The following is a 12,531-nucleotide window of genomic DNA, read 5'->3' as shown; positions in this document are numbered from 1 at the left end:
CATACGCTCAGTACGTCAACAACCCCACATTAGCCTTAAACAAAGCGTGGGAGAGGCTAAATGAATGCTATGCAGCACCCGAAATAATTGAAAAATCACTTTTCCAATGATTAGACAGTTTCCCAAGAATAACAGTCAAAGATCACGTCAAGCTCCGCGAACTAGGAGATCTGCTACAAGACACCCAAGGCGCCAAGGAAGACGGTTACCTCCCTGGCCTGGTGTATCTGGATACCTCTCGTGGAATTGGCCCAGTGGTGGACAAACTCCCATATGGACTCCAGGAAAGGTGGGTGTCACATGGCTCTCAGTACAAAGAGGAAAATCAAGGCTGTTTCCCTCCCTTTGATTATTTTTGCAAATTTGTATGTAAGGAAGCGAAGAAACGCAATGATCCAAGCTTCAATCAACTAAATAGCCAAACACACTCAAAACCAGAAAAACTGTATGCAAAGAACTTCAACTCTAGTAAACCGGTCTGCGTACACAAAACCAACAATTCACCCCCCCATCAGGAACTTTAACGAGAACTGCCCGCAACACAATAAGCCACACCCACTCAAAGAATGCAGTACATTTAGGAACAAACCTCGGGACGAAAGGAAGGCCTTCCTCAAAGAGAAAGGAATCTGTTTTAAATGCTGCCTCTCAGACACTCATCTTGCCAAGGACTGCAAACATACAGTAAAGTGCTCTGAATGCAACAGCACAAGTCACGACACAGTCATGCATCCTGGGCCTCCTCCACAGGCCAATAAGGCTCTCCCACCGGCACAAGAGAATGGCAGGGAGAGAGAAATCAGTCCCGACACAGTCAACGTCACATCGAGCTGTACAGACGTGTGTGGACCAGGTCAGTGGGGTCGTTCATGTTCTAAGATATGCCTCACACGGGTATACCCTAAAGGTTACAAAGACAAGGCAATCAATGCTTATGTAATATTAGACGATCAGAGTAATCGTTCCCTAGCCAAACCTGAGTTCTTCAAACTTTTTGATTTCAAAAATGAACCTCTCTCCTACAATCTTAGAACATGTTCTGGTATAGTAGAAACATGGGGAAAATGGCTGAAGGTTTTCAGATTGAGTCACTAGATGGGTCAGCAGTCATCCCTCTACCCCCGCTCATCGAGTGTCAGGACATTCCCAACAATAGGAGTGAAATCCCGACCCCTAGCGCAGTGCTACACCAGCTGCACCTCCAGTACATAGCAAAGTATATCCCAGAATTAGACCCAAAAGCTGAAATACTCCTGCTACTAGGGCGAGATGCTTTACAAGCACACAAGGTCAGGCAGAGAGTCAATGGCCCTCATAACGCACCTTTTGCTCAACGCCTAGATCTGGGTTGGGTTGTAGTTGGGGAGGTCTGTCTAGGTAGTGTTCATAAGCCGACAGTTAATACCCTCAAAACAGTCATTCTGGAGAATGGCCGCCCTACAGTCTTCGGACCATGTGACAGCCTTCTGCAACTCACGGAAATGCCACATGCAAATAGGCCAGTAAAAGTATCTGAACAAACTCTGGGGCAAACAGTTTTTAACCGGACGAAAGACGACAATAAACCAGCCTTCTCAATACAGGACACTCTCTTCCTAAAAATAATGGACAATGCTATGTACAGGGATGAGGACAACAGCTGGGTTGCCCCACTTCCTTTTAAACAACCCCGCCAGCAGCTGCCTAACAACAGAGAGCAGGCAGTCACTAGGTTTGTATCCTTAAAACGCAACCTAAACAAGAAACCTCACATGAAGGAACAATACGTGGCATTCATGGACAGCATCTTCTCCAACGGTCATGCCGAAGTGGCACCCCCACTAAAACAGGGAGAGGAGTGTTGGTTTCTTCCAACCTTTGGGGTTTATCACCCACAAAAGTACAACGAGATCAGGGTTGCAGGGGTGATAGTGGGAAAACTTCCTGAGCCTGAACTTTTTATGAGCGCCGGGGGGGGAGGGGGGGGAGGGGGGGGTGGGTGGGGTGGAGTGGAATTGTACCATATTTAGAATATTTAATAATTAATCTTTAAATTAATTAATAATAAATATGTCAGGTAATCATTATCGTGAAATAAAAAACAAATTTCTATTAATATTCTGAGAAAATGCTGTAACCTAAAGATTGTTAACACAATATGTTAAAAACAGGCCTGATTCATTATTTATTCATTACTGCTAGTAAATTATAGGATACCAGACAACTCAAAGAAATTATGCAAATAATTTCTTATGCAAAGTATTATGATTATAGTTGGCTTAAATATATAAAATATTTAATCAATATTTTGTGTTGGTTTATTAGGACATACATTTTGTGCTTTTGTTCATGTATTACACCTTACGCCGTAAGACGGCCAGGATGAACCAGATCGTCTGACCACCTGACCTGGCTCAAAAAAAAACACTTATATTTATATTTATAAATACTTATATTTTCTTATATTTCTGATAAAAATTTAACTTAATCAGAATAAAGATAAAATACTGAATTTATCTTGTATCTACCTCTGAAGCTCTTCCGATGTCTGAAATACAGGCGGTCCCCGGGTTACGACGTTGATCCGTCGTAAATCGATTTTCGGTGTAAATCGGAACATACGTACATACTGTACGTAAATAACGTACTATACGAAGTTATCCTATCCTAAAGCTAGCCTTTTGGCAAATACCTTTATCCATAACTGCGTTTAACAAATCCTGACGCCGCGCACACCAAACACCAAGTTCCGTTTACGACGCAGAATCACTTGGGTCCAAACGAGGCTTTATACAGTAAATGGGAGATGTGTAGTAACCACGAAAAATCGTAACTCGGGAACCTCGTAACTCCTGGACCGCCTGTATGATGTTTATGCATTAATGTCTTCAGCACGACTAATCAAGTTGAAAACATTAACTCACCAGAACAAACTGGACTTAAGGTTGGAGGGAGGTAGCTTTTTTACGTAATGTCCAAAAATCAGAAGTCGGGATGACCCGCAAGTCAATCAAGTGACACCGCCGTCATCCATCCAGCACTGATGATCCAGTGAGAGGATCATATTTCAGCCTCAAAACGGACAGCACGCGCATGTGTGTGGTTTATTATTATGATTTGACAGATTTTTCCGTCAATATTTTTAATATAAAATATTTATTAAATATGTTTTTTTCTCGCGGATATGTCGGTACGCAGGAATTCCGGCGTGGCGCCTGAAAACTATCAGGCCTGGGGTTGTTTTTGATTCTAGCACCCAGTACGGAGGCGTCTCACTCAACAACGTTCTCCTTACTGGCCCGGATTTAAATAACACATTCATTGGAGTTCTTCTCCGTTTCCGGAAAGAGAGTGTTGCAATCATGGCAGACATACAACAAATGTTTCACTGTTTTAAGGTGTGCGAGGACCACCGTAACTTCCTCCGTTTTCTGTGGCACAAAGACAATGATGTAAACAAGGAATTCATTGACTATCGCATGAAAATACATGTATTTGGCAACTCACCCTCTCCTGCTGTTGCTGTTTACGGACTTCGCAAAGCCATCGGAGCAGGTGAAAAGGATTATGGTGCCGATGCAGTCAGGTTTGTGGAGAGGCACTTTTATGTAGATGATGGCTTGATCTCTGTGCCATCTCCTGTGGAAGCTATAGATTTGCTTAGAAGAACCCAAGCCTCACTCGCTGAATCCAATCTGCGCCTGCATAAGTTTGCTTCTAACTCGCAGGCAGTCATGCAGGCCTTTTGCCCTGAAGATTGCGCACCACTTGTCAAAGACTTAGATTTAAGTGGTGAAGAAACACAATCTCAGCGAAGCCTTGGCCTCATTTGGGAAACAACAAAGGACGCATTCACTTACTCGGTAGCCATCACAAACAAACCATTCACTCGACGTGGCATACTGTCTTCCATCAACAGTGTTTTCGATCCTCTGGGCCTATTGGCACCTGTCACAATCCAAGGAAGAGCTCTACTCAGAGAGCTCACTTCAGGAAGTTCTGATTGGGATGCGCCACTGCCAGAGGACAAGCATATTAAATGGGATGTATGGAGAAATTCTCTTCAGGATTTAAAAAGACATATACGTCCCTAGGACCTACACTTCTACCTCGCTCAGTCAAGCAATGCGCAAAGAACTCTGTATATTCTCAGATGCATCAACTAAAGCAATAGGAGCCGTAGCCTACCTAAAGGTAATTCAAAATGATAGTAAAGTCGAGGTTGGATTTGTAATGGGCAAAGCGAAGCTGGCTCCGCTGTCAGAACCCACTATACCAAGACTTGAGCTGTGCGCAGCCGTCTTGGCAGTAGAGATGGCTGATTTGGACTTGCATTGTGATGCGGTGCACTTTTATACAGACAGTAAGGTAGTACTAGGCTACATTTATAATGAGTCAAAAAGATTCTACACATATGTCTGCAACAGGGTACAGCGCATTCGTCAGTCCTCAAAGCCAGAACAGTGGCACTATGTGCGCACTGAGGAAAACCCAGCAGATCATGCATCAAGGTCGTTGTCAGCAGCTCAACTCATGAAGTCATCATGGTTCGTGGGACCATCCTTTATCCACAGTCCTCCTGCGGAGGTAAGACAAGTAAGTGGAACATTTGAGCTAATTGAACCAGACAAAGATTCAGAAATTAGGCCACAAGTCAAAACGTATGCCACTCACCACCAAATACTGAGCAGCAAACGCTTTGAGCATTTTTCCACCTTCAAGTCCTTAGTTAGAGCAATAGCAAATCTCATCCACATCGCGAAATCCTTCAATGGCACTGATCCAAACAGTGGCTGCAAAGGCTGGCACAAATGTCACTTGCCTTGTACACTAGAGGAAATAGCTCAAGCAAGAAACATCATCCTTAAAGAAACTCAAAAGACCTGCTTTGAAAAGGAACTTCGCGCCCTTAATACAGGCAAACCGATCTCAAAACAGAGCCCCCTACAAAGACTGAGCCCTGTCCTACAGGACGGTTTGATTTCTGTTGGAGGTCGGCTCAAACATTCTGAAATTGAGGACTTCGAATAGAGCCCAGTCATTCTCCCCAAGGACAGTCATGTCTCCCTTCTGCTCACTCGTCACCACCATGAGCTAGTGGAGCACCAAGGCAGTCATCTGACGGAAGGAGGAGTCAGGGCTGTGGGATTATGGCTTATTGGAGGCAAAAGATTAATCAACTTGGTAATCCACAAATGCATAATCTGTCGCAAACTGCAGGGGAAACCAGAGCAACAAAGAATGGCTGATTTACCACTTGAGCGCCTTAAAACTTGTCCTCCTTTCACCTACGTTGGCCTTGACGTTTTTGGGCCTTGGACAGGAGCAACCAGACGCACCAGAGGTGGACACGCTGAGAGTAAGCGGTGGGCCATTATGTTTACCTGCATGAGTTCGAGAGCTGTGCACATTGAGGCAATTGAATCACTAGACACGTCCTGTTGCATAAACGCCCTTCGCCGTTTCTTTGCACTAAGAGGTCCCTCCAAACTGTTGCTATCTGATCGTGGCACTAACTTTATTGGAGCTTCAAAGGAATTAGGAATGGACAAATCAATGCAAAGATACTTAACAGACCAAGGTTGTAGCTGGGAATTCAATCCGCCACATGCCTCCCAAATGGGAGGCTCTTGGGAGCGCATGATCGGTGTTGCTCGCAGGATCCTGGACTCCATGCTACTACAAAGAAAGGTACGGCTGACTCATGAAGTGTTATGCACCCTCATGGCCGAGATTACAGCCATCATGAATGCAAGGCCACTGCTTCCAGTCTCCTCGGATCCAGAGAACCCCTTTATTCTATCCCCATCAATGCTCCTTACACAGAAATCTGGCCTCTTACCCCCAACTGGAGACTTCTTGGACAAGGACCTTTACATCAAACAATGGAGACAGGTCCAGGCTCTAGCTAACCAGTTCTGGACACGCTGGAGGCGTGAGTACCTGCCTACATTACAGCAAAGACAGAAATGGGCTGCATGTCGTAGAAACCTACATGTCGACGACCTAGTTCTCCTTAAAGACAAGCAGGTCCCTCGTAACAGCTGGCCCATGGCGAGAGTCACTGCCACATTCCCTGGCAAGGATGATAAAGTAAGAAGGATCGAGGTAAAAGTATGGGATCAAGGTTGTGTAAAGACCTTCGTGCGACCAGTTACAGAAGTTATCCTTCTCATGCAAAAGGACTGTACATAATGTTTCGTTTGGTTTCATGGCCTCACGGAGGCCAGGCGGGGAGTGTGCTGCCCTTGGAGCTTTCCTGTAAATATGTTTAGAATATGTATGTTTATTAATTTAAAAGGAGAATGCAAAATGTTAATTACGCATTGTTTAGATTAATAATTCCTCAATTGTGCGCCTTATTTTGAAGTATGGAGAGATGCACTTCCGGGTTCGCGCTAGCAAGCGACTTTATTTGCAAGTAACGGTACGAAAGCGTAATCACATGTCATCCTTGCTAATTCACCAGGCAGGAATGTCATGTCACCTATAATTTATTCAGATGAGGTTATATATATACGAATGTTTATTTGTTAAAATGTGGATTTAACTTAGTTCGATGCTTTGCGTTAAATATGTGTTGAGATTGGTTTTATTTGCAACAGTTTTCACCACGCATGTTCATGAGGACAGTAAAACGCTGCAATCAAACTCCAGGGTCTTCATGGTGGTTTATCTTGGTGTCACCAACATCCTTGTTGAAAACACTACAATAACATTGAATGTAAAATAAATAATACCAAAGAACTTGAAACTGACAAAAACAATAGGTTCACAACTTTGGTCAAACATGAAAAAAAAACTGCAAGAAACCTTTGAAATGGTTTAAGAATTCTAAATATAATTTAAAATAAATAAGGAGATGAAATAAGAGAAACAGCAATACCTATGCGGCTAGTTTGCTAGCGCAGACATCACGCAGAGCACAAAGCATGTAACGGCCAGAAATATGTGTACTGTCTCTTTAAGGGAGCGAGTTGAGTGCGTGTACGGAATTTTGTAGTTTTTTTTTAGCTTTCTGCCGTAGACCAACTCAGACCACTGCTCTTTATTTTATTTCTGTAAGTAACACATTCAATGAGCTTTGGACAACTCACCAGTTCATGTATGAACAGTCAAGTAGTGCTGGAGCCCAGGTTTATTTTGGTCAACCAGCAAATAAACGGACTAAGTGGAATACTACCAGCGTGAGTATGAGTCAGTGATTCACCTCTCCTCTATGTGCTTCGTGTTTCACTCGCCTGTTAACTGTCCAAGTTCACTTCTATCCAGGACAGAGTGGATATTTAAGGTTGAACTAACTCCGAAAAGCAAGCAATACAAGTATAGAATTGATAGAATTGAATAGAATTGAAAAGACTGAATAGATCTGTTTTTATGGATCGGTCACGTTGTCACCAATACCCGATCTAGAATTTTTTCCAGTATCTGGACCGATACAGATATTAATATCGGAATCGGTGCATCCCTATTTGAGGCCTAAGCTCTCTTAATTGAAGAAAAGAAAAAAGAAATAAAAGATTAATTAGATGCATGCATCTGCTAAAAGAGAGACATCATGCTCATTTCAGTTGTTCAACACCAGGTTCCAGGGTATCTGCACATTTTTAAATCTCAAATTCAATGACTTTTAAGACCTTTTTAATACCTCTCACAAGAAAAAATAATACTATTACTGGGGATGCAGGTGTGCTCCACATCGTTGACGGGGGGGGCCGTGTACTCCAACGCTAGGAATCTAGCACTAGGACCCTGGAGCGGGTATTTTCTGCATGGTCCTAGCGCTAGATTCGGCAAAGTTCACATCGCGCCAGAACAACTGAACAACACACACTTATAATAATTTAATGCCTCCCCTCATAAAATTCCAGACATTTTTAGGCCTTGAATATGGAAAACTAAATTTAAGACATTTTAAGACTTTTTAAGGACCCGCGGGTACCCTGAGGTTCTCACATTCCTGAGACAAAGGCAAATTAAAGACCACACAGCACAGAGAGATGAATCCATGCAGATGTTTTTTCTTAGCCCATGTCTGGAGTGACGGAGATCAAGCAAGCTTTTAGGACTACACAAGACCTTCTCTGAGTGAAAGGGTCTATTAGCAAATGCACCTCTCCAATCAGAAATGTGTAAAGAGAATAAAGGAGAAAACCCCAAGGTGGCATAAAGACATTTGCAAAGTGATTAAGCTGCACTGAGGCTGTACACTGCAGCTCAAATCAGGAGTAAAAGGTGGTTGTGGTTTAGTGCATCTGTGACCAGGACCACTCTCGGTGAAATAAGACATTACAGCCTCTAATGTCACATCTTCATTTCAGCGAGTTGTCCATTTGATACACAGCTATTAACACAAGACAAAGGGGAGTGAGCTATAGAATGGGTAAAAATCCATTGGGAACTTTTAATACTTTTATTTTGTAGGCCTGTTCAGGAGTGCTTTACCTGGCTCGGTGAGGTTTAACGGCGTACAAGAATACGGGTCTTCCCGATCTTCTTCAGGAAAGGCACAGCCATGCTTGCCAATGATAAATTTTACCAACACCCTTAAAAACAAGATATTAAACTAAGTAACTGAAAGCCACAATGTCACTCAAACTTATCTCAAGATTATTCAGACTGAAAACTGAATGTGAAATATGAATAATTTAGAATTTATGAGCCATTAACAATGAACATGAAGAGACTCGAATCAAGGCTAACCTTTAACACACCAAGTGTAGCACAATACTAAAACTAAGTCATATATTTACCAACATTATAATATGAATACAAGACATTTAGTCAAATAGATTTACCAAGCAACAAAAATTCAAACAGTACAGAAGTCATTACGACCAAATACCTCAATTTTGTATACAACGTAAATATACAGACCGATTCGTAAACTTGGGGTGGTCCCTGATGTAACCCAGCCATGTGTCTCTTATGGCTTTCCGTAAACCATGGTGATGTCTGGCAGACAACACTCCGACGAGGACTTCATGTACTGTGTTCTGGCTCCCTGTCAGTTTAAATACTTACATTGTAATTTTGTAATTAAGTGAAACTACTCTCGTTCTTCCGCACTGATTAGTTTAGTCATAGAAATACTGCTGCACAGTGTAATACTATAGGACCACATCTCAAAGCCTACATTTTCAATTTGAGTGAAAATGACGGTGATTTCTTTACTGATGTATGACACACACACACACACATTATATATATATATATATATATATATATATATATATATATATATATATATATATATATATATATATATAGTAAGATGTTCCTAGATAAATCGCAACGTTCTTTTAACATCCGTGTAATAAATGGATCCCCAAGTGTTTGCCTTGTTTATATCAGTAATGACGCTTACAGACAGATGCGGTGTACCTGCAACTGTTCTATCAATAACGCTGTTACAATTTGAAAACTGAGTACGACCAACCTGCAGATTTGAAGTCCAAGAAGAAAGCAGTTTTTCCGCTCGCCCACCACAAATGCACCAGGACCGCGATGACACACGGGAGTAATAACAATGCTAAACTTCTCATGGACATACGACTTAATAGAGACACATTTAATCAAGGGGTAGGGTACAGAGCTGTAAAAATGAGTGGATGCCAGGTATTGCTGTTCGCTAAGATCCAACTTCTGTGCTGTTTATTCCGTGTGTTCAGTTCATGTCTGACTTAGCAGTCAGACGCTGCGTATTGCGCCGGTGATGGTCTTTATCAGCCAATAGAAATGTAGCAGTATACGCCACTCGCTCTCTGGGATATGTAGTTTGTTTAATGTAGACATTAAGGACAATGAGGATGAGATGCAGATGAAGATAACTTTATCGGTCGTTATAGGTTGTTAACGACTTTTACATACACCGTGAAGTACGAGGCTGAAGTTGGTTACTTATTCGCAGATTCGTTTGGTTACTTATTCGCAGCTCCGTATTCGGCGGCTGAAGTTGGTTACTTATTCAAAAAGGGTATGTTCACGATGCGTGTTTGCTGCGTACTTTGTTTAAAAGCGATAGAGTAAACGTTACATTAAACGAGCGTAGGAGCAGACATTTAAGAGGTTATTGTTTCCCATACTGATTTTGTGAATGTAAAAAATAAAAATATAATGAAAGCATTTCATTTGTAAAATGGTTTCTATTTCAAGTCAGTTGTATGCAGTTTGTACATGATGATTGAATTCGTCAACATTTCTAACGTAAGGAAACATATTCTTAGATTTGAAAACTAAAAACACAGAAATCCTGTTCTAGAACACAAATAATCGGAAGAAGAAATACCAGCACACAACATGGCATATTGAGCAGTGGGCAGATAGGTGAACGCATTTAAAGGGGCAGTTTCAGAGGCTTATTGAAAGCCTTATTGATGGTGGGCCAGAGAAATAACAAATGCATCACGAAGAACAGGTCACTCCCTAAGAGAGGAATCTGATTTTAGCCTGATCCAACATCATTTTATACCTTAAATCTAACTGGAAACACGGCATATTGAGTAGTTAAGTGCACAGAGAGCGCACTGAAATGGTTCAGAGGGGCAATTTCAGAGGTGTGCTGTATGCCTATAAGGCGTCGGGCCAGACAAATAACACATGGATCATACATAACTAGTTCCTATATGTATGAGCAACCTGATTTTGGCCTGGCCCAGAATCATTTTATGCCTCAAATCTAACTGGAAACATGGCATATTGAGTAGTGAAGTGCACAGGTGAAATGGATCAGAGGGGCAAGTTCAGAGGCCTGCTGTATGCCTGTAAAGTCTTGGGCCAGGCAAAACTCAATTGAATCATACATAACTAGTTCCTATATGTAAGAGAAACCTGTTTTTGGCCTGGCCCAGAATCATTTTATGCCTCAAATCTAACTGGAAACACGGCATATTGAGTAAAGCGCACAGGTGAAATAGTTCAGAGGGGCAATTTCAGAGGCCTGCTGTATGCCTGTAATGTCTTGGGCCAGGCAAAACTCAATTGTATCATACACAAATGGGTCATTATCATTATAAAGTGCCTTTCAAGGTCCCAGTCAGAATCACACATTTATTTTCAATTTAATGTAAAATAATGATGTTTTGAGTTTTTATTACAAATGTATAATCATTAACACATATATCTATACTATATTTACCATCTTGGAGTTATTTTTTATTAATTTGTACTATTTTCTTTAAGTGTGTGTAGGCGATTTTGCCATGTCCCTCTCACAATAGTGGGAGCAACTATAAGTATAATTGTCACGGTACGGCGGCCCCCTACTGGTCGCCCCCGTCTACAGCAGCAGCTTGTCCTGTGGGTGTGGCGTTGTGTTCGTCCCTCAGGTGGGCGGAGCCCGCGATCCGTCTCACCTGAGGGTCGTTTGTTCGTCTATATATGTCTTGTCTTTGTACCAGTTGACTGCTGGTTATTATATCCTTAATTCGGATCAGTTCACGGGTTTTGGTTTGCGCACTTTACATATTAAACCATCCTATTTCCCTGAGACTTGGCGTGATCGCTTCCATTTATTTTCGCTCACCCTACCCGTCACAGAATAACCAGCCACTTTCGGAAGCCGCCAGTCTCCTTTACTTTCTCCTTCGTTCGTGGTCATGTCTCGTGGTAAGTGTTTGTCTGCGTGGTGTTTTGTTTGAAGAGCTCCGCCGTGCTTTTGTGTTGTGTGTGTGTGTGTGTGTGTGTGTGTGTAGCACGGCGAGGACCAGGGCAGTCTGCCCTGAGACAGCTCTTCATGTCCGTTGTTTGTGTGTCGGAAGAGTTTCGCCGTGCGTTTGTTTTGTGTGTTGCACGGCGAGGACCAGGGCGTCTTCCCTGTATACTCTTCATGTTTTGTGTGGGTGAAGTGTACGTGTGAATGGGCGTGTGGACCAGTGTGCGTGCTCGTGGTGTTATATGTTTAGTGTTTCGTGTGTGACGCGGGTGCCGCTCGTCACTGTCGCCTCGCTCCCCTGTCGTCTTGTGTTTTGTGTGGGGGAGCGACTGCGAACCTGAGCGGCACGTCACAAAATTAAACCGAGCGCGCATGTAAGAGTCCCGTTCGTTCATTGTTTGTACACTGTTTTTTGTTTGTCTAGTTTTTGCGTGTGTGTTCTCGCGTGCCTGTGATATGTTGTATGTAATTCCACACATGCTCCTCCCCCTTGAGTGTGTGTTGGGGGTGGACCAGTGATGGTCCCATGCCACGGGGAGTGGCACGGAGGGCGTCGCTCCTGAGGGAGGCCCTGACCAGGAACGTGGGGGGTTCTCCTGAGCAGGTGGAAGTCCCCTGCTGAGACGGAGACCCCTCCCCCATTGTAGGGGGGATCAGGGTAGTGCGCGTATGTGTTTTGTGTTGGTGTGTGTGGGTGTGTGTGTGCATTTGTGTTTTATGTGCAGGTGTTTCTCCCTGGCGGTGGATCGTGGCGTTCCTGGGCCTTGTGGAGGTCTCCACCTGGCAGGAGCCCCCTTATGTTGTGGGGTGACCGGAGCCCGGTCTTAAAGAGCCCCTCCCTAGAGGGTTGGGGCCCCCGGATGTTTGGGGACCATGGGGCTCCGGTCTGAAGAGCTCCT

The 12,531-nt window shown here is 43.2% G+C and overlaps 1 protein-coding gene across 3 annotated transcripts in view; it reads right to left on the bottom strand.

The window, feature by feature from the left end:
• b3galnt2 (beta-1,3-N-acetylgalactosaminyltransferase 2) overlaps positions 1-9,753 on the bottom strand; it is a 40,839-nt gene extending 31,086 nt beyond the window's left edge. Inside the window, exons 1-3 of one of the 3 annotated variants that reach the window (XM_076974051.1) lie at positions 9,419-9,746; positions 8,857-8,983; positions 8,425-8,525 (exon numbers count right to left, since the gene is read on the bottom strand). In XM_076974051.1, the coding sequence (XP_076830166.1) occupies positions 8,425-8,525; positions 8,857-8,983; positions 9,419-9,530 (340 nt within the window). In that variant the 5' untranslated portion in view covers positions 9,531-9,746. Of the gene's footprint in view, positions 1-8,424; positions 8,526-8,856; positions 8,984-9,418 lie in introns of all 3 variants that reach the window. The other 2 variants (XM_076974050.1, XM_076974052.1) reach the window with 2 other exon arrangements.
• Positions 9,754-12,531: the final 2,778 nt, after the last annotated feature.

This window comes from Brachyhypopomus gauderio, chromosome 15 (assembly GCF_052324685.1).
Source record: "Brachyhypopomus gauderio isolate BG-103 chromosome 15, BGAUD_0.2, whole genome shotgun sequence".
Lineage (NCBI taxonomy): Eukaryota > Metazoa > Chordata > Actinopteri > Gymnotiformes > Hypopomidae > Brachyhypopomus > Brachyhypopomus gauderio.
Note: the sequence above shows the minus strand (reverse complement) of the source record. Positions and strands in the feature narration are given on the sequence as shown.